This window comes from Bufo bufo, chromosome 9, assembly GCF_905171765.1.
Source record: "Bufo bufo chromosome 9, aBufBuf1.1, whole genome shotgun sequence".
NCBI classification, from domain to species: domain Eukaryota; kingdom Metazoa; phylum Chordata; class Amphibia; order Anura; family Bufonidae; genus Bufo; species Bufo bufo.
The window spans coordinates 5,832,315-5,853,041 of NC_053397.1; the positions used below are offsets into that span (position 1 = coordinate 5,832,315).

The window sequence follows — 20,727 nt, forward strand, 5'->3', positions numbered from 1 at the left end:
AAACTCGGCAGAGGTCACAGAGCATGCCCACGACACTCCTCCATAGAAATTAATGGTCACAGCTTACATTCCCCTTCCCTGCACAATAAACTCGGCAGAGGTCACAGAGCATGCCCACAACACTCCTCCATAGAAGTTAATGGTCACAGCTTACATTCCCCTTCCCTGCACAATAAACTCGGCAGAGGTCACAGAGCATGCCCACAACACTCCTCCATAGAAGTTAATGGTCACAGCTTACATTCCCCTTCCCTGCACAATAAACTCGGCAGAGGTCACAGAGCATGCCCACAACACTCCTCCATAGAAGTTAATGGTCACAGCTTACATTCCCCTTCCCTGCACAATATCCTCGGCAGAGGTCACAGAGCATGCCCACAACATTCCTCCATAGAAGTTCATGGTCACAGCTTACATTCCCCTTCCCTGCACAATAAACTCGGCAGAGGTCACAGAGCATGCCCACAACACTCCTCCATAGAAGTTAATGGTCACAGCTTACATTCCCCTTCCCTGCACAATATCCTCGGCAGAGGTCACAGAGCATGCCCACAACATTCCTCCATAGAAGTTCATGGTCACAGCTTACATTCCCCTTCCCTGCACAATAAACTCGGCAGAGGTCACAGAGCATGCCCACAACACTCTTTAATATAAGTCAATGCATTATATCCACACAACAGGTTCTTGTAGTCCATGTGGCTGTACTGCAAACCTCTGAATGCTGTTTACAACTGCTCAGGCAACGTGGCTACTTCCAAAATCCTACAAAAACTAGAATAAAATTTACAGTCATATAATAAAAACTGATTAAAAAAAGATTATGTGTCAGTATCTGGTTTTAATTCATCAATAAAGGTGAAAATCTAGGTGATACATTCCCTTTAAATACTGGCCTGTATGTGTGGAATCTTAAGCGCGTTGTATAATATATATAATAATAATATAATATTAGTATTTTGTGGCGACCGCTGGAAAGCTGGGTTGGATGGTGTTATGGGCGACGTGTTGGGTATTCTTTCACAAGGCAGGGCCACAGGGTAAAGTGCATTATGGCAAACCAAATACGTTTTGTATGGTTTGGGCTGCAGCTCTGGATGTGAGTGGAGCATAAGACATAAGGTAACAGCAGGATTGTGACTGGAGTATAAGAAGCTGATGTAACTTTCCAGTGTTAGATGTTGCTTACTGTGCTGGTTTTTACCTGTGCTACATTGGGAGGTATTAACAATTTTCGTAGAGCCACTTTGACTTCCTTGTTCCTCAGAGCGTATATTGTGGGATTCAGCATGGGCGTTATTACCGCGTAGAATACAGTAATGAAGCGGTTCGCTGGCGCATACACTGACATAGGCTGTACATAGACAATGATGCCAGTCCCATAGAAAATCGATACCACCATTAAATGTGCTGCACACGTAGAAAAGGTCTTCTGCCTTCCCTCCCTGGAGTTAATTCTCAAGATGCTTCTCACAATGCGGTTGTAAGATACAAGAACTAATGCAAAACAAGATGGCCCCAGGATGCCCGGGGTGGCGATGAGCAGGATCTCGTCCATCCTGGTATCGGAACATGATAGCTTTAAAAGCGGCGTCGCGTCACAGAAGAAGTTGTTGAGTTCATTGGGTCCACAGAAGGAAAGTCTCAAGAGGAAACCCGTGTGGAACGTCGAATGGATGAAGCCACCGAACCAGGCGCAAGTGGCCAGAGAGACACAGACCGCCCTCCTCATCAGGACAGTATAACGTAACGGGTTACATATGGCCACAAAGCGGTCATAAGCCATGACGGCCAGGAGGAACATCTCCGAGCTCCCCAGGACATGGAAGAAATACATCTGAGCGATGCAGCCATAGAAGGAGATCCTCCGCTCCGAGGAGAGGACAGCGAGCAGTTTAGGGACGGTCACTGAGGAGTAACAGATATCTAAGAAGGACAGGTGGGTCAGGAAGAAATACATGGGGGTGTGAAGGCGAGGGTCCAGCTGTATGACCAGGAGGATGAGCGCATTGCCCAGGAGCGTGACCATGTAGAAAACCAGGAAACTGAAGAAAAGGAGAAGCTGGAGCTCCAAGATGAGGGAAGGGCTGGAGAGGAAGAATTCTCGCACCGCGCTCTGGTTAAAGGATAAGAAATACTCAAAATACATCTGAGAAAAAGAAAAACACCAAGAAATCATAAAGAAGGCATTTTACAATATAATTCTCCCTGTAATGTTCAATATATTTTTTATTGATGTAACAGGGGGCGGGGCTGTGACAACCTCTCAGACAGGATATACAGGCAGGTTGTCAGCAGTAATAGATGTTCCTGTAGTATAAGGTGTGGATCTCATGTCTGATCACATGTCATTATATCAGTGATGTCATCAGCAGGGGGCGGGGCTGTGACTACCTCTCAGACAGGATATACAGGCAGGTTGTCAGCAGTAATAGATGTTCCTGTAGTATAAGGTGTGTGATCTCATGTCTGATCACATGTCATTATATCAGTGATGTCATCAGCAGGGGGCGGGGCTGTGACTACCTCTCAGACAGGATATACAGGCAGGTTGTCAGCAGTAATAGATGTTCCTGTAGTATAAGGTGTGTGATCTCATGTCTGATCACATGTCATTATATCAGTGATGTCATCAGCAGGGGGCGGGGCTGTGACTACCTCTCAGACAGTATATACAGGCAGGTTGTCAGCAGTAATAGATGTTCCTGTAGTATAAGGTGTGTGATCTCATGTCTGATCACATGTCATTATATCAGTGATGTCATCAGCAGGGGGCGGGGCTGTGACTACCTCTCAGACAGTATATACAGGCAGGTTGTCAGCAGTAATAGATGTTCCTGTAGTATAAGGTGTGTGGATCACATGTCTGATCACATGTCATTATATCATTATATATATCGTCCTCGCACTCACACTTCCCATTATTTTATTCATGTACTATTCTTTAACACATGAAGTGCACACAAACTTTCATCCTGCAGATGGATGGAAGAATCAATGATACGATGACTACGACGCCTCGGTTCTCCCTGTTTTTTCCAATGACATCTGCAGGAAATACACCCTATAATCACTAGAGAGGAGAGAACGTCCTGTTATAAGTCTAATGAACTGGTTGGAAAATTCAATTGGGGTGTGAATAAATTCTACCTGATTTGAAAGTGCCTGGAAATTGGCATATGGCACTTTTCTTTTTAGATTTTTTTTTTCTTTCTCTCTTCCTTTCAGTCTCTTAAATGGAATGACAGTAATAGTTAATAATGTCAGAGTGACAGTGACATCCATAGCTATGGGGTAAAGGCATGGTTGACAGTGTTAACAAACAGCCCGGTTAATAACACACTGCGCAGTCACATTTGTTATATTATTTCAAATTAAAAAATGTTCCAAAAATTGTCCCATATTGGAAGCAGGCACTGGCTTGTGTTTATACACACACACACACAAACTGGTGGAAAATACAGTGGCCTGTTCTGAACAAGCGTCTAAAAATTATGCTTTAATGGGGCAGATGTCTGCTGTGTATATACACATACACATGGTGCTAAAAAGCTTAAAGGGGTTTTTCCAGGAATTTTATATCAATGGTCTATTCTCAGGATATCAGATATCAATATCAGATGGGGATCTGATGCCCGGTTGTTCGAGGAGGCTGCAGTGCTCTGCGAGTGCTGACACCTCTTCCTAGGCCACTGCACATGGCGCACATGGCCAAGGCACAGCTCAGTTCCATTCAAGTAAAAGGGGCTGAGCTGCGATACCAAGCACACCTTGAACAGGTCTCAGCAGTCTCTGGAGCTCCGGTGAGTACCATGACCTCTTCAAACAGCTGATCGGCGGGAGTGCTGGAACCCCGCCGATCTGATATTGGTGACCAATCCTGAGGCTAGGCCATCAATATCAAACTCCTTGATGTACACTTAGGAATGTTAATTTTGCAACAGTTTTTTTTTGGGGAAAAAAAGGTGCAATTGTACAACCTCTGCAGCCAAAATATACATTGCCAGTGATGATTAGTGTTGGGCGCGAATATTCGAATAGCGAATATTAATCGCGAATATCGGCACTTCGAGAATTCGCAAATATTTAGAATATAGTGTTATATATATTCATAATTTAGAATATTCTAGATTTTTTTTCCATCAGTAACCTCCCTTCTTGCTTGTGGGCCAATGAGAAGGCTGCAATGTCTTTGTCCGAGCTTAGCAACATCCCTAGCAACCAATAGGAAAGTTGCCTACCCCTTACTATGTAACAACCTCCCCAGCAGCCCTTGTATGCAGTATTTGCAGATCTGAGAGAGAGAGCAGTGACATTGCTGTGTCATTACATTAGTTAGTTAGTTTATATATACACTGCTCAAAAAAATAAAGGGAACACAAAAATAACACATCCTAGATCTGAATTAATTAAATATTCTTCTGAAATACTTTGTTCTTTACATAGTTGAATGTGCTGACAACAAAATCACACAAAAAAAAAAAAATGGAAATCAAATTTTTTTAACCCATGGAGGTCTGGATTTGGAGTCACACTCAAATTAAAGTGGAAAAACACACTACAGGCTGATCCAACTTTGATGTAATGTCCTTAAAACAAGTCAAAATGAGGCTCAGTAGTGTGTGTGGCCTCCACGTGCCTGTACAACGCCTCTACAACGCCTGTGCATGCTCCTGATGAGGTGGCGGACGGTCTCCTGAGGGATCTCCTCCCAGACCTGGACTAAAGCATCTGCCAACTCCTGGACAGTCTGTGGTGCAACGTGACGTTGGTGGATAGAGCGAGACGTGATGTCCCAGATGTGCTCAATTGGATTCAGGTCTGGGGAACGGGCGGGCCAGTCCATAGCATCAATGCCTTCGTCTTGCAGGAACTGCTGACACACTCCAGCCACATGAGGTCTAGCATTGTCTTGCATTAGGAGGAACCCAGGGCCAACCGCACCAGCATATGGTCTCACAAGGGGTCTGAGGATCTCATCTCGGTACCTAATGGCAGTCAGGCTACCTCTGGCGAGCACATGGAGGGCTGTGCGGCCCTCCAAAGAAATGCCACCCCACACCATTACTGACCCAATGCCAAACCGGTCATGCTGGAGGATGTTGCAGTCAGCAGAACGTTCTCCGCGGCGTCTCCAGACTCTGTCACGTCTGTCACATGTGCTCAGTGTGAACCTGCTTTCATCTGTGAAGAGCACAGGGCGCCAGTGGCAAATTTGCCAATCTTGGTGTTCTCTGGCAAATGCCAAACGTCCTGCACGGTGTTGGGCTGTAAGCACAACCCCCACCTGTGGACGTTGGGCCCTCATATCACCCTCATGGAGTCTGTTTCTGACCGTTTGAGCAGACACATGCACATTTGTGGCCTGCTGGAGGTCATTTTGCAGGGCTCTGGCAGTGCTCCTCCTGTTCCTCCTTGCACAAAGGCGGAGGTAGCGGTCCTGCTGCTGGGTTGTTGCCCTCCTACGGCCTCCTCCACGTCTCCTGATGTACTGGGCTGTCTCCTGGTAGCGCCTCCATGCTCTGGACACTACGCTGACAGACACAGCAAACCTTCTTGCCACAGCTCGCATTGATGTGCCATCCTGGATAAGCTGCACTACCTGAGCCACTTGTGTGGGTTGTAGACTCCGTCTCATGCTACCACTAGAGTGAAAGCACCGCCAGCATTCAAAAGTGACCAAAACATCAGCCAGGAAGTATAGGAACTGAGAAGTGGTCTGTGGTCACCACCTTTACTCCTTTATTGGGGGTGTCTTGCTAATTGCCTATAATTTCCACCTGTTGTCCATCCCATTTGCACAACAGCATGTGAGATTGATTGTCACTCAGTGTTGCTTCCTAAGTGGACAGTTTGATTTCACAGAAGTGCGATTGACTTGGAGTTACATTGTGTTGTTTAAGTGTTCCCTTTATTTTTTTGAGCAGTGTTTAATACAGATAGTTAGTGGGAGATAGTCCGTGTAGGTTAGATAGTGATATAGTGGAGCTGAGAGGTTCTGCTGTCCGTACATACAGCTACAGACATAGTGCTGTGATGTCACAACAATACTTAGTGCACCAATCACTAATAAGTAGTCAGACCTGATAAAATGTGAAGTTGCACGTATTGAGCCAAAATATTCGACACAATATTATACACTCTATCTGCATATAAAGCTATAGTAATGTTCTGCCGTGCCGACCATTTTCTCCAGTCTCAAACTTCTAGCAGCTTGAAAAATGTCCCACGCCTCTATTTCGCGCGCATTACGCGAATATTACATTGCCAATTTTTCGCAATCAAGAAAATAATCTCGAATTCGCGAATATATGACGAATATTCTACCAAATATTCATGAAACAGAGCTTAGCCCCTTCCCGGCCATTGATACTAGTCGTGATGTCACTGGGCCTACGGTAAACAGCGAGAAGGCCGCGGTGCTGCTCAAACAGCTGATCAGCAAGGGTCCCGGGCGTCGGACCCCCGCCGATCAGAGGATAGATCATCAGTTTAAAAAAACTGCAGAACCCCTTTAAATATAAACATAAAACAATTAGGCTGGGGGTACAAATAGCTGAATGGGTCATTAGGAGACATCCAGAGACAACCAAAAACAAGGAGGAATTTATTAGGAGGTCTCTAATGAGATAAAACCCATTCCATTGATGAAAAAGAGTTGATGTTAGATCAATCTTTGATCAGATCATCTCTTCTAGCCGGAAATATTTATGTCATAGTGGCCAATTTTGAAGCCTTGAGCAAAAATTGAATCAAATAGATGTATAAATTTATAGATGACAGGGACCTGGATTTTTACAGAAAACTAACAAATGAGACAGTCTCATTAAGTCCCAATGGGTTAACTGTTTTTAGTCTGAACATCCGGTCTCTTTTTGGAGAATTGTATTCTCTATGGGCAAGCCCACCGGCCCGGACCCCGCACAGGGTGATGTCATCCTCCCTCTTCATCTTCCCTCAATAGTGTACTGAATTTGGCGGGGCCATTTCGTGCAATTTGCCTGAATCGAATCGCCAAATCTTCGACTATGTTTGGAAGAATTTTTGTTTGTTTAGAATAATAATTCTGCAGGCATAATAACAATCCGTGTCATGTGATCAGTGCAAGATCCAAGTTTACAGAAGGAACTGAATGTGGAGCTGATACAAAGTAGCAAGAATCCTCCTAACAACAGCATTCTGCCTGCGCCCCCTAGCTGCTGGCCACATAACTGCCCCAGAATCACCCGTGGCGCACAAGAATGCCGGATATTAACACATTTAGAGTTCGCTGGCGGGAAATGAGACCGTATGAAGCTGTGAGAAATAGCCATACAATTACAATAAGGTACCTAGGGTGACGGGGGCAGAGAAGCAGCAGGAGGAGCACCATGAGAGCAGCTGAGACCCACGGAGTCCGTATACAGTGCGCCTCCTCTGAGCCAAATCTCCTGCTTACACGGATTGTCAGAAGTGGCGCATGCGCAGTATATTGATGATGGTTGTTACATGGTTGGAGCGCATCCTGCAACACGTTCCTCTGTGCCTCCTACATAACATATTGCAATTAAATGGACATTTTTGCAGCTTCTGTTTTCCAGTCAGAGGGTTTGAAGTTTGCTAATAGAGTACAGAACTGTATGAGACATCCACCCACCCAATTCACATCGAAATGTTTTTGAGGAGACGGACTTCTCAAACAGGATGCATAATATACTGTGAATAAGGAGGTGCTCTTCTTATTGTATGCAACAGAGATGCCCAACCCACGGCCCTCCAGCTGTTGCAAAATTACAACTCCCAGTATTCCTGGACAGCCTCCAGCTATTAGGGCATTGTGGGAGTTTTACCACAGCCGGTGGGCCGCAGGTTGAGTATCCCTGGTATACAATATGGGTGCTATGGGTGTGTTATGTGGTCACCAGCTGGGGGCGCTGTTAGTGCAGGCAGAATGCTGTTGGTTAGGTGGGTTCTTGTTACTTTGTATCAGCTCCATATTCAGTTCTCTCTGTAAGCTTTTATCTAGCGCTTATCACGTCTCTGGTCTATCAGTCTGGATTGTCCAGGCAGGACCTAGACGTCATAGACATCTAATATCTACAGATCTGCCTGAGAGATCGAGAAATCATTGCTTCCTTCATTTATTTGTTGGAGGGAATAATTTCTCCACTCGAGTTCATACATTTCTGCTGTCAAGTGAATAAAGTAATCTCCAGGACTGTAATATATCTGAGTGCCGAGGACTTTCTATGTATACTGTGGTGGGTCGAAGACTCCTTCCAAGTACATGGTGGACACCAAGCAGCTGAGCCTCCGAAAGGTGTGATGGTTTTTACCTTGTGATTAGTGACCGCCAAGAACCAGGATGATTCAGTCAGACCGAGCGGCGTCCATCATGGGGAACAGTATAACATGACATGAGCATTTATTTATAGTCGCCTGTAGGTCTCTACGGCATTTTACTAATGAGCTGAAGTTAATAATAACAACAAAGTAAACAACAATTAAAAGCGGAGACGAGATTACCGTAATTTAATGATAAGACTCAGGTGACAAAAGCCAATTAGTCATCGTTTCAGTATCGTTATCAAATAATGAGTGAAATTCACTAAAGGTAAAGAGCAAAAATATCCAATTACCTTACACTGCTGCACAGTGCAGCGCCCTCCGATGGATGCAGAGGAAAATGCGGTAATTTACCTACTGGCGGGCACAACTAAACTGCCACACCTTACCTGTTATTACCCTAAAAAACAAGAATAATTGTATGGGTGCGTGGTGCGGGCTAGCCTGCGGTGCAGCACAACGGCTTACAATCTTACAAAGCTCTACAGTATTCCCCCTCCCATAACTGGTCCTATAGCACGTGCCTGAGTATTTCTTCTGAGCCAAACGCCAACCTGGCTTCAGTTTGTGGGAAGTTTATCAGCTCTCCAATGTAAAATGTCACTTTAAGTTATGGAGTCCTTGCAATGAACAATAGCAACACTTGTGGCCTGACACAGAGACCCTAACTAACTAACCACAGGCCTGGTCTCAGTCTCTAGGCGCCAACACTGTGATGAGGTACGTGCACGATCTTACCGACCCGGGTCTGCTCTGCATCCACTGGTGACTCTGAACAGAACAAATGCCTCTCCAACAAGCATGCAGTACCGCCAGCAAACCTCGTTTCTCTGGTCAGGATCAGGGTCTTGGACACGATCAGCTTCACTTAGCTGCAGCTCTGGTCACTGAGGGATGCTCCTACACCTGAATTCCATCGCATCCTCTGCTCACATAGTTTCTCAGTCTCTGCTCCCTCTAAGATGGCTGCTCCCTTTCTTCTCCGGGCTCTGAAACTCCACCTCTCATGAATATGGAAATATATGCAGTCTGTAGCTATGTTTAGGAAACAGCGGCATCTTGTGGCCAAACAGCAGAATGTCAGTCCAGATCATTTAATTTAATCTACACAAACAATGTTCAGACATTGAGACCAGTTTCCCACGTTCTTTTGGCCGAGGCCAGATCTGGGTCAGACCCATTCTTTCACTTTCCACAGGTCCGGGCAGCCATTCTGGACTCTTTCCCAATCAGCCAACGTCTTTCTTAGCACCATGGACATCCCGGACGCCACCCGACCTGAATGTGCTAAGTCCTGGAAAATGGGTAATCGACAAAGGTCAGGAGATTCAGTATACTATAGCTCCTCATTGGCACTCTGAGTTGACAACCCTACAGGGACTCAGGAGAGTGCATCGGTATTGCCTTTCTTCCTACTTGACCGGAACTTGATGCAGTATTGATACTTAGAAAAGCGAGCCAACCACCTCTGCTTAAGTGCACTGAGCTTGGCATTCTCCATATGTGCTAACGGGTTGTTGTCCATCATCACGGTCACCTCTGCACCTGTCAGGTACCCTGCGAACCTTTCGATCATGGCCCACACCAGTGCCAGTAGTTCCAATTTAAAGGAGCTATAGTTGTCAGGGTTGGGCTCTGACTCCTTCAGAGACCTGCTGCCATGGGCAAGGACTCTCTCACATCCATCTTGGACTTGAAATAACACGGCCCCCAGACCATGTAGACTTCCGTCAGTGTACAGCAGGAATGGGGTGTCAAATCGCGCATAAGCCAGAATCGGAGCACTGGTCAACGCCTCCTTAACTGCTTTAAAGGCCTCTTGTTGCCGGGGTCCCCACTCGATGGGATGATTCTTTGGGCCCCCCGCAGTGCCCCTTGATAACTCGTTTAACGGGCCCACCAAATGAGCAAATTTGGGTATAAACCTCCTGTAATAGCCGGCCAGTCCCACAAATGCCCGCAACTCTCGTAGTGTACGCGGCTGGGGCCACTTCTGGATGGCCTCCACCTTGCTGGGGGCCGGCTTTACCCCCTCCTGGGTGACTAAATGTCTCAAATACTCTATCTGCTGTCTAAACAGTTGGCACTTCTTGGGCTTAATCTTGAGCCTATGGTCTCACAGCCGTCCTAGGACCTTTCGCAGCTTCTGGAGGTGATCCTTAAAGGAGACCCCAACACTACTATGTCGTCCAGATATATCAATACCGACTCAAAGTTGAAATCCCCCCAGACAGTGCTCCATCAACCGCTGGAATGTTCCCGGGGCATTGGACAGCCAAAATAGCATCCAGTTGAACTTGTAGAGTCCCATAGTTATGATAAAGGCTGTCTTCGCTTTGTCCTTCTTGGCCACCGGCACCTGCCAATACCCACTGGCCAGGTCAAGAGTCGAGAAGAATTTTACATGACTCAGGGTGGACAACGACTTCTTAATCCGTGGAAGGGGGTAGGCATCCCGGACGGTCTGGGCATTCAGCTTCCGATAATCCACGCAGAACCGGAGACTCCCATCTTTCTTCAGCACCAAGACTACTGGAGCAGCCCAAGGACTTTGACTCTCCTGGATCACCCAGTTTTCCAACTTGCTGGCCACCATGTCCTTCTCCTCCTGGTACATTTTAGGCGGGATTTGCCTGTAATGCTCCCTGATCAGTGCAGCATCGCGGGTGGGGATTTCGTGCTTGATGGCGGAAGCACACCCAAAGTCCTCATCATGTCTCAAGAATGCCTCCTGAAATTCCCAAAGGGTGTCTCTCAGCAACCTCTGTTGTCCTGGAGTCAGAGTCTTGCAGTCCACCCCCATCTGGGCCATGATCACCCGACTGTTCCACTCCGCTGTCGGGGTCTGCGTTTGATGGCCCTTTACCGCATAGGTCCAGGCTGATCTCCTATCTAGCTGTAGCGTGAAGCCCCTTCGTCGAAGGATGTCCCCTTCTGACATATAAACTTTGGCCAGCAAGGTATTCCCAGGAACTGTTAACTCGCTGTCTTCCACACTGAGGCAGAGTACAGGCACACATCCATCCTTCACAATAGCGAGGGCCCCTGGCTACCAGTGGACAAGTCTGTGTTTCCTCTTGGTAAGCAGGCTCGATCAGGACCTTCAGTCCATTCAGTTGTCATCCAGCCCCCACTGGCAGCATCAATATTTGTTCTTGTCCAGGTGGGATCTTCACCGGGGTCCTCCACGGCACCTTCACATGTTCAATGGACCACCGGACCTGTTGTTCTTTTGCAGACTACAGCTCCTCACCATCTGCTGTAGAACCTACCGGGTTGGCCGGTGTGTGGTGGCCTTTTGCCAATACTTCGGCCCTTCTTTGGCATAGAGTTGATGGTCTGGGTCTCTCAGCACATTCATACCTAGTGTCACATCCATTCCTCTCTGAGACGAATGGTCCACCACCACGACCCCCTTCTTGCCAAAGTCTTGCCCAAACAGTCAGACCCGCATCCAGACTATCCCTCGGACGTCCATCTCTCTGTTATTTGCAGCCGTCAGCTTGATGACCCTTCCGTCTTTTGGCTCCATCATATGTCCAAAGTGTCTTTCGAAGAACTCCAGAGGCATAAGGGTGCACTCCGACCCTGTATCAACTAGGCAGCGTACCTTCTGGCCTTCCAACTCTGCTTCCATAACGGGGCTGCTGGCATACAGGTCGTGTTCCTCATGCATAGGGCTTAGTTTCTGGTGTACCGCAGCAGGACGCCCAGCTACTACGGCGGTCGGAAGTATAACGTCGGCTCAGACTTCATCTGTTCTGGGCACTCTCTGTCCATATGGCCGTACTGTCGACAAGCCCAGCAGAGGGGCCCTCTTTTGACGAGCCCCCGCACCTGAGTTATCCTGGGTGAAGTGGCGCAGGGCGCTGGGGTCATTTCCGGAGGCCAGGGTGTGCTGCCTTCATCTGGGACACTTCCAGCTGAATTTCTCTCAATTCTGTCCTTAGGGCCTGGACCACATCATCTAAGGACTCTGAGTCTTCAGATGCAGACGACCTTCTGTAGCATGGGTGCTACTCACTACTCTCGCCGCCACAAACATTTGCTCTTCCTCTCTCTCCACGGTGGCTAGGTAGATGCTGTAGAATGTCATGTCGGGCGTCGTCTGGGTCATCTCTTGCAATTTGTCTTGTAAGAACTTGTTGGAGAGCCCCACTATAAACTGGTCTCTTAGTAGCCGGTACCTTTCCCGGAAGGCTCCCATGGTCTCTGGGTCTCGCAGCTGTATTTCATTTAACGTCTCCTGTAGGGCATTGGAGTACTGCATCAGGGTCTTGCCCTCTCGCTGTGGTCAGTTAAAGAAGTGGCTCTGCAGCTGCACTACTTTAGCACGTTTTATCTTCAGTCAAGCCCTTGGTGAACTGGTATTTCACACACCGGTTCCTGATGCCCAATAGTTTAGTGTCTTTCTGATCCAATAGATAATGACCACCCTTAATAAACCTGGTTGGTATGGAGTCTCGTAGTAGAGTTGTGGTAGCCCAGTGGTTTAGTGTCCCATACTTGGTGATCTACTACATAACGTTAATGTTCCTTAGTAAATCTCCTTGGGAGCCTTTGGTGGTCCAGTGAATAATGTCTACAGATCTCGTTACAGCTTATCCTTGGTGAATTGGTGGTAAAGGACCTTGTCCCTGGTGGCCCAGTTGTTTAATCTTCATCCCTCTATTGTTGTTCAATTGGTTTTACAGTTACCTGCCCCTGATGGTCCAGTGGTTCCAGGTCTGTTGATAAAAAATTGATGAAGGTCAATCTCTAATGACTCTTCATAGGATAGATTTACCTTTTTATTGACCCAGTGGTACATGATTCCTTCCCTTCATTGGGACCCAGCAGTTAGATCTCCATTTCCATCTGATCTACTAGATAAAGTCCCACTCTAGAGGCCAGTAGTCACTTGCCATGTTCTCTGGGTTGGGTGTTGGGTATGGTGTACACTTGGACAATCGTGTTGATTGCACCTAACAGCAGAGACTATAGATCAAACATTAGAAAATTTTAGTAAATCTCAAGGTTTTTGTTGTTGACGTCACTGAGTTCCGTCCTATGGGGCTCTATACCGGAAAAGAACTGATTCGTTTTATCCCCATGCATTCTAAATGGATAGAAATCCGTTCAGGATGCATCGGGATGTCTTCAGTTCAGTCTTTTTGACTGTTCAGGACGGAGATAATACCGCAGCATGCTTTTATCTTCGGCCAAAAATCCAAAACACTTAACGGAATGCCGGATGCACAGACACAAAAAAATTTGAAAAAAATAAATGCTGGATCCGTTTTTCCAGATGACACAGGAAAGACGGATCCAGCATTTCCATGCATTTGTAAGATGGATCAGTATCCGGATCCATCTTACAAATGCCATCAGTTGGCAAACGTTTTGACAGCTCCGGCAGGCTTTTGCGGCGATGGAACTGCCTGACGGATTCCTCTGCCGCAAGTGTGAAAGCACCCTAACACATATGTAAAGTTAACAAGTTAATTGATGCAACTTTGATAAAACTTAATAATTATATAATTAATGCATATTTCTTCCTGCCATAGGAGACCATAAGAGGACAACTTTTCTATTCTTACTCAAATTTTGGGCTTTTCTCCTTCATTAAAGAAAAGTTGTTAGTTTTTTAATTATTGGTAATTATTTACTCCTGTTTTGATGATGCCTGGTACCTGTCCCCATATGTCCTAAACAATATATTTTTTTTATACTTTTCTATATTATTTCCACTGGGAATAGATCCAGGTATGATTATCTCCCCTATAATCATCATCCTCATCTTCACACCTTGTTATTACCTTAGCCTAGCATTATAATGATTGCAGTGATTTTAAAAGCTCAGATGGACAAAAATGAAGTTGTGGAAATTACAGACTCCAGAAAATGAAAACCTATAAATGTGGATGAAACATCTGATGATCTTCTATGGATGAAATGATGCCCACGAGGAAGCTCTGCCCGCTGTGTCACATGGTAAGCCTTACACCATACATTTCATATAAGATATATATATTTTTATTATGATATGATATATTTTGGTTTATGGTAAAAACATTCAAACAGACTAATACTAACACAGTTAATTACGTTGTATTAAATGTAGCAGAATATAATTAAGATACTTTTAATATTTACATGTATTTCACTGAACCTAAACTTCTTGTAATTTGTTTATATTTTATATTCTTCTATTTTGTTTGATTTAATATTTTCCTGATTATTATTATTATTATTATTATTATTAAATCATTTCTACTTTAAATCTACAATTGAAATAAATCAAAAGAACAAAATTCAGTACAAGAGGAAGCATTTAGGACCTAAATAACAGATCTAAATACTAATACTAATAAATATAAAATGAAAAAGCCTAAATAAAATAATCTAAAAATTTTTTTTTTTTAAATGTTGGGATGTATTATTCAATTTTCTCTCTTTTTTTTTAACTTTCAAAATAAAAACCAAACAAAGAATGTAAAGTAAGAAAGGACAATATCATAAAAGGAAAAAAGTGCCTTCATCTTCATTTATGGTAATTCTGTCATATTTTCTTATTATATTTATTTTAAACAAACCAATCAGGAAATATCTGGAGATGATGAGAGTTTTACTTCCCCAATAAACTGTAGTGAACCATGGCTACAATGGAAAAGCAAACAAGAACTACAAGTAGCAGCACAACGATATCTATCTATCTATCTATCTATCTATCTATCATCTCATATCTATCTATCTATTATCTATCATCTCATATCTATCTATCTATCTCCTATCTATCTAATATCTATCTATCTATCTATCTATCTATTATCTATCTATCTAATATGCAGTACAGACCAAAAGTTTGGACACACCTTCTCATTCAAAGAGTTTTCTTTTATTTTCATGACTATGAAGGCATCAAAACTATGAATTAACACATGTAGAATTATATACATAACAAACAAGTGTGAAACAACTGAAAATATGTCATATTCTAGGTTCTTCAAAGTAGCCACCTTTTGCTTTGATTACTGCTTTGCACACTCTTGGCATTCTCTTGATGAGCTTCAAGAGGTAGTCCCCTGAAATGGTCTTCCAACAGTCTTGAAGGAGTTCCCAGAGATGCTTAGCACTTGTTGGCCCTTTTGCCTTCACTCTGCGGTCCAGCTCACCACAAACCATCTCGATTGGGTTCAGGTCCGGTGACTGTGGAGGCCAGGTCATCTGGCGCAGCACCCCATCACTCTCCTTCATGGTCAAATAGCCCTTACTTTCAAAGTTTTCCCAATTTTCCGGCTGACTGACTGACCTTCATTTCTTAAAGTAATGATGACCACTCGTTTTTCTTTACTTGGCTGCTTTTTTCTTGCCATAATACAAATTCTAACAGTCTATTCAGTAGGACTATCAGCTGTGTATCCACCTGACTTCTCCTCAACGCCACTGATGGTCCCAACCCCATTTATAAGGCAAGAAATCCCACTTATTAAACCTGACAGGGCACACCTGTGAAGTGAAGACCATTTCAGGGGACTACCTCTTGAAGCTCATCAAGAGAATGCCAAGAGTGTGCAAAGCAGTAATCAAAGCAAAAGGTGGCTACTTTGAAGAACCTAGAATATGACATATTTTCAGTTGTTTCACACTTGTTTGTTATGTATATAATTCCACATGTGTTAATTCATAGTTTTGATGCCTTCATAGTCATGAAAATAAAGAAAACTCTTTGAATGAGAAGGTGTGTCCAAACTTTTGGTCTGTACTGTATATATTTTTATATATATCATCTATCTATCTATCTATCTATCTATCTAACTATCTATCTATCTATCTATCTATCTATCTCATATCTATCTATTATCTATCTATTATCTATCTATCTGTCCCTTTACCTTCACTCATAACATTTTTCATTTTCTCGTTTTGCTGGTTTTTCTTCCAGGCGATGCTTGTTTTTGGCTGGGTGGCTGAGTTTATCATCTTACAGACGTCTGACGCGTCCCTGTCCTGTCAATCCTCGGAGCCGCCATTACCTGCTTATAAACACGAGGGGCAGATCATTATTGGAGGACTCATTCCAGTCCATCAAAAAACTGTCAAAAACTCCTTAACATTTGCATCAAAGCCTCCGTCCCGACAGTGTGAAACGTAAGTGAACCCGTGAAGCAGAAACGACCGTCCGCTGAGAGGTGGATACAATTGTATCCAATCCCCACAATGGACTGATACAATCTAGCAGTGAGGGCATTGTCTACACTGGACACAATTGTATCCAGCTCTCTAGTCATGTACAGGCTAACTGCCTCTGAATGGAAACAGGGGTGTTCTCATTCACTGACAGCAAGCCAATAGCTTAGAAATGTGAGGAATTGAAACACAGTATAGATTAGAAATGTTTAGAACTGATTATTGAGCTTCAGTTATGTAAAGCAGAGAGGTTAGGAGTTCTGGTTAGGTTTGAGGCGACTAAGGGCCCGTTCACAGAGCGTATTTTGGCGCTGTTGTTCACTTCAGATGCAGTGGACCCCCTTGTGGCTTAGCTTTCATTGAATGGAGCTAAGCCACAAGAGCATTTAAGCGCTGCCTCCCCATTGAAAACAATGGAGGTCTGACACTATCTGACTGCTGGCAGAATCGTGGAGTGGCGTCCATACCAAAATTCTGCCATGTGAATGGGCCCTTAGTGAGTTTGGATTTAGTAGGGGTTAAGATCTAAAGGTTATGTTTTAGGGTTAGTGACGGGTTATATATTAGCTGTTTATAAGCGCATCAGACTTTTATCATTTTCGGATGTTAAGACGCCAGTCTGTCCTTGGCACCCACATAAATCATATCTGAAATAAAATATTAGAAATACTGAATTCCAGGAAGCCTCCATGTTAATGGTTTCCAAGTAGCAACAGATTGTTCCTGTATAGACATAGCAATACAGAAATACAGATGTAGCAGAGCTCAGTCTGTGAGATGCAGTAGAGCTGATGGTCTATGATGGAGGCCCCGATGCATTTTTCGAAGTCTAACATCCTGTTTTTGATGATTTCCCCTTGATCATTTTCTTTAGGTTTTACATGGACAAATACCAATACGTTCTTGCAATGTTATTCGCCATTAATCAAATCAACGCCAATTCACTGCTGATGCCGAATGTGACATTGGGCTACGAGGTTTATGACTCCTGTTATTCAGACTTGGCCGCGGTGGACGGAGTCATGTGTTACTTGTCAGGAAATCAATCCAAGGTGCCAAATTACATCTGTCGCTCCGCGCCGCCAACATTATCTGCAGTGGTTGGAGATTCGCCATCGTCTGGGTCGGTTGCCATTGCTCAAATTCTGGGACTGACGCATTTCCCACAGGTAAAGAGGAAAGGGACAGTATAAGACGGGGCACTACAGGGTGGACATGGGAGACCGGGGAAGGTTCAGAGGAGGGCAACGAGACTCATGCCCGCAGGTAACTAGGTACAGTTGTGTTCAAAATAATAGCAGTGTGTTTAAAAAAGTGAATAAAGCTCAAAATCCTTCTAATAGCTTTTATTTCCATCAACACAAATGCATCGGGAACACTACACCTTCTATTCCAAATCAAAACATGAAGAAAAATAATATCAAATTTGTGTTGTTCCTCTAAAAAAATTAAAGAAAAGTGAATATTAGACTGTTCAAAAAAATAGCAGTGTTTGTCTTCTTCTTTACAAACATTCGCTCTATAAACTGAGAAATGTCTGAAGCTTTTCTTCCCTCTGAATCCCGTCACTAATACTCAGTTGTATACCCGCTGTCTCTGAGACCTGCTGGACGTCTGTGCTGCTCGGAGTCACCACCTTCTGCCCCTGTGACCAGGTTCTCCAGCCCAGGATGATCGGACCACATTCCACAGTTCTTCTCTATTTCTTGGTTTTGCCTCAGAAACTGCATGTTTGATGTCACCCACAAGTTTTCTATTGGATTAAGACCCGGGGATTGGGCCGGCCGCTCCATAACGTCAGTCTTGTTGGTCTGGAGCCGAGATGTTGCCCGTTTACTGGTGTTTGGGGTCGTTGTCTTGGTGGAGCACCCATTTCAAGGACATCTCCTCTTCAGCATAAGGCAGCATGACCTCTTCCAGTATTCTGATGGATTCAGACTGATCCGTGATCCCTGGTTTGCGATAAATAGGCCCCGTAGTCTGAGACACATCCCCATATCATGATGCTTGTCCACCATGCTTTACTGTCTTCACAGTGTACTGGGGCTGAATTCAGTGTTTGGGGGTCGTCTGACAAACTGTCTCCGGCCACTAGACCCAAAAAGAACAATCTTACTTCCATCAGTCCACAGAATGTCTCTTCAGGCCGGTCAATGGGCTCTATGGCAGATTGTAAGCTCTTCAGCACACGTCTTGTTTCCAGCAGTGGGACTTTGCGGGGGCTTCTTGCAGATCGCTCGGCTTCACATCGGCGTCTTCTCATTATAACAGGACTCAGTCACAGGTGACTTCAGACCTTCTTTCATCTTCCTGGAGCTGATTGTTGGCTGAGTCCTCGCCATTCGGGCTTTTCTTCTATCCATTCCAATGGTAGTTTTTCGCTTTCTTCCACGTCTTTTAGGTTTTGGTCGCCATTTTAAAGCATTTGTGATCATTTTAGCTGAGCAGCCGATCATTTTCTGCACTTCTTTATATGTTTTCCCCTCTCCAATCAACTTTTTAATCAAGGCACGCTGTTCTTCTGAACAATGTCTGGAACGCCCCATTTTCCTCAGAATTTCAGAGAAATGCACTGTAACCAGCATCTACAAAATTTGCTGCCTTCCTTCCTTAAATAAGGGCAATAATTGCCACCTGTTTTTCAAAGAATGAATGACCTCACTCATTGAACTCCACACTGCTATTATTTTGAACATGCCCCTTTCAATTAGTGATTCAATTACACACAATCAGCAGCATGCATGTCCTGACTGTTGGGTTTCTATTACTCTACTACACCTGCTAGTAAATTATTTGCCATGTAGAAATATCATTTCTACCAAAAACAGTGATTGATCAGGTTAGTGATGTCTGACTGCTATTATTTTGAACACAACTGTACGTAGATGGAGGCAGACTGGAAATGACAGTGCATTGACCGGGGCAGATCCAGGTGGGCAACTGAATTGATCCCAGTGAGCAATTACATGGACATGGTGCCCATGGTGGACATGGTGCCCTGGTGGACAATTGGATTCCTGCTGACATAACTATATTGACTCCTGTAGATTTATCCTGGTGGGCAACTAAGTTGATGCAGGGGTCGGTGGGGGTAAATAGTTTTATACAGATGGGTAAATTACTTCAAATTGACCCAGGCAGGCAACTGGCCAACAATTTCTGCTCTTGCATTTGGTTTTTGGACGATTTGCATGACATGGTTGGCCGTGTGTTAATGTGGTTGATGTATAATCACCTCCCTACGTGGGGGCTTCTTGCCATATCCACCTCCACTGTTCTCTTTCCAGATCAGCTACGCCTCAGCTCTTCCCTCCTTGGCCGATAAGATCCAGTTCCCTTCTTTTCTACGAACAGTCGGCACTGTGGACTCTCAGCCCGCCGCTGTGGTCCACATGATCAAGCACTTTAACTGGTCTTGGGTTGGCATCTTGTCTTCCAATAATGACTATGGAGACCAAGGAAGCCAGAAGCTGAAGCTGGAGATGGCAAAGAACAGGATTTGTGTGGCTTTTGCCAAAACCCTCTCCACTCCACCCAGCAAAGAAAGTCTCATCAGCATCATCAGCTACATACACAAAACCAAACCCAACGTCATAGTCCTGTACGCATACGCCACCGAGCTGATCGCCTTCCTGCAGGCCGTCACCGACAGCGGGATCTCTGGGATAGTCTGGATCGGTGTGGGAAGCTGGGTGCCCTCTGCTGTCTTTACCCAAAGAGATCTATGGGCCACTCTCAATGGGACCATTGGTCTGGCCAAATACAGTTCGAATATCCCAGGCTTCCAGAACTTCCTGTACAGTATACACCCAGCAAAGTACCCCAATGATATATTTATACGGGAGTTTTGGGAACAGCTGTTTTCCTGTAAGTGGAGTGAGAATATTGTGGGCAACGTATCTAGTGTCACATTGTGCACCGGCAACGAAGACCTGACCAAAGTGGACACTTCAGTGTACAATACCGCAAACTTCAGATTATCCGTGTCCGTGTACAATGCTGTATATGCCGTGGCACATGCTATACATGACATGCTGACCTGCCAGGGTGGGACAGGGCCCTTCAGAAATGGGAGTTGTGCAGAATTTAAGGATTTCCTACCATGGCAGGTATGGAGAAGTAAAGAAGGTGCAGAATGATATATGACTACTGAACAATAGTATAAAATATCCTATATATACCACGTTACACTAAACATTACTATTGCATGGTGTATGATACTGTACTGTACTC

The 20,727-nt window shown here is 44.7% G+C and overlaps 1 protein-coding gene across 1 annotated transcript; it reads right to left on the reverse strand.

Annotated features, from left to right (window-relative positions):
• Positions 1-1,174: 1,174 nt before the first annotated feature.
• On the reverse strand, positions 1,175-12,001 carry LOC120979335 (olfactory receptor 1361-like). Its single transcript, XM_040408042.1, has 2 exons — positions 11,936-12,001; positions 1,175-2,149 (listed from the first exon to the last, which is right to left on the reverse strand). Exons 1-2 carry the CDS (start codon positions 11,999-12,001, stop codon positions 1,175-1,177), a joined length of 1,041 nt encoding a protein of 346 aa, XP_040263976.1.
• Positions 12,002-20,727: the final 8,726 nt, after the last annotated feature.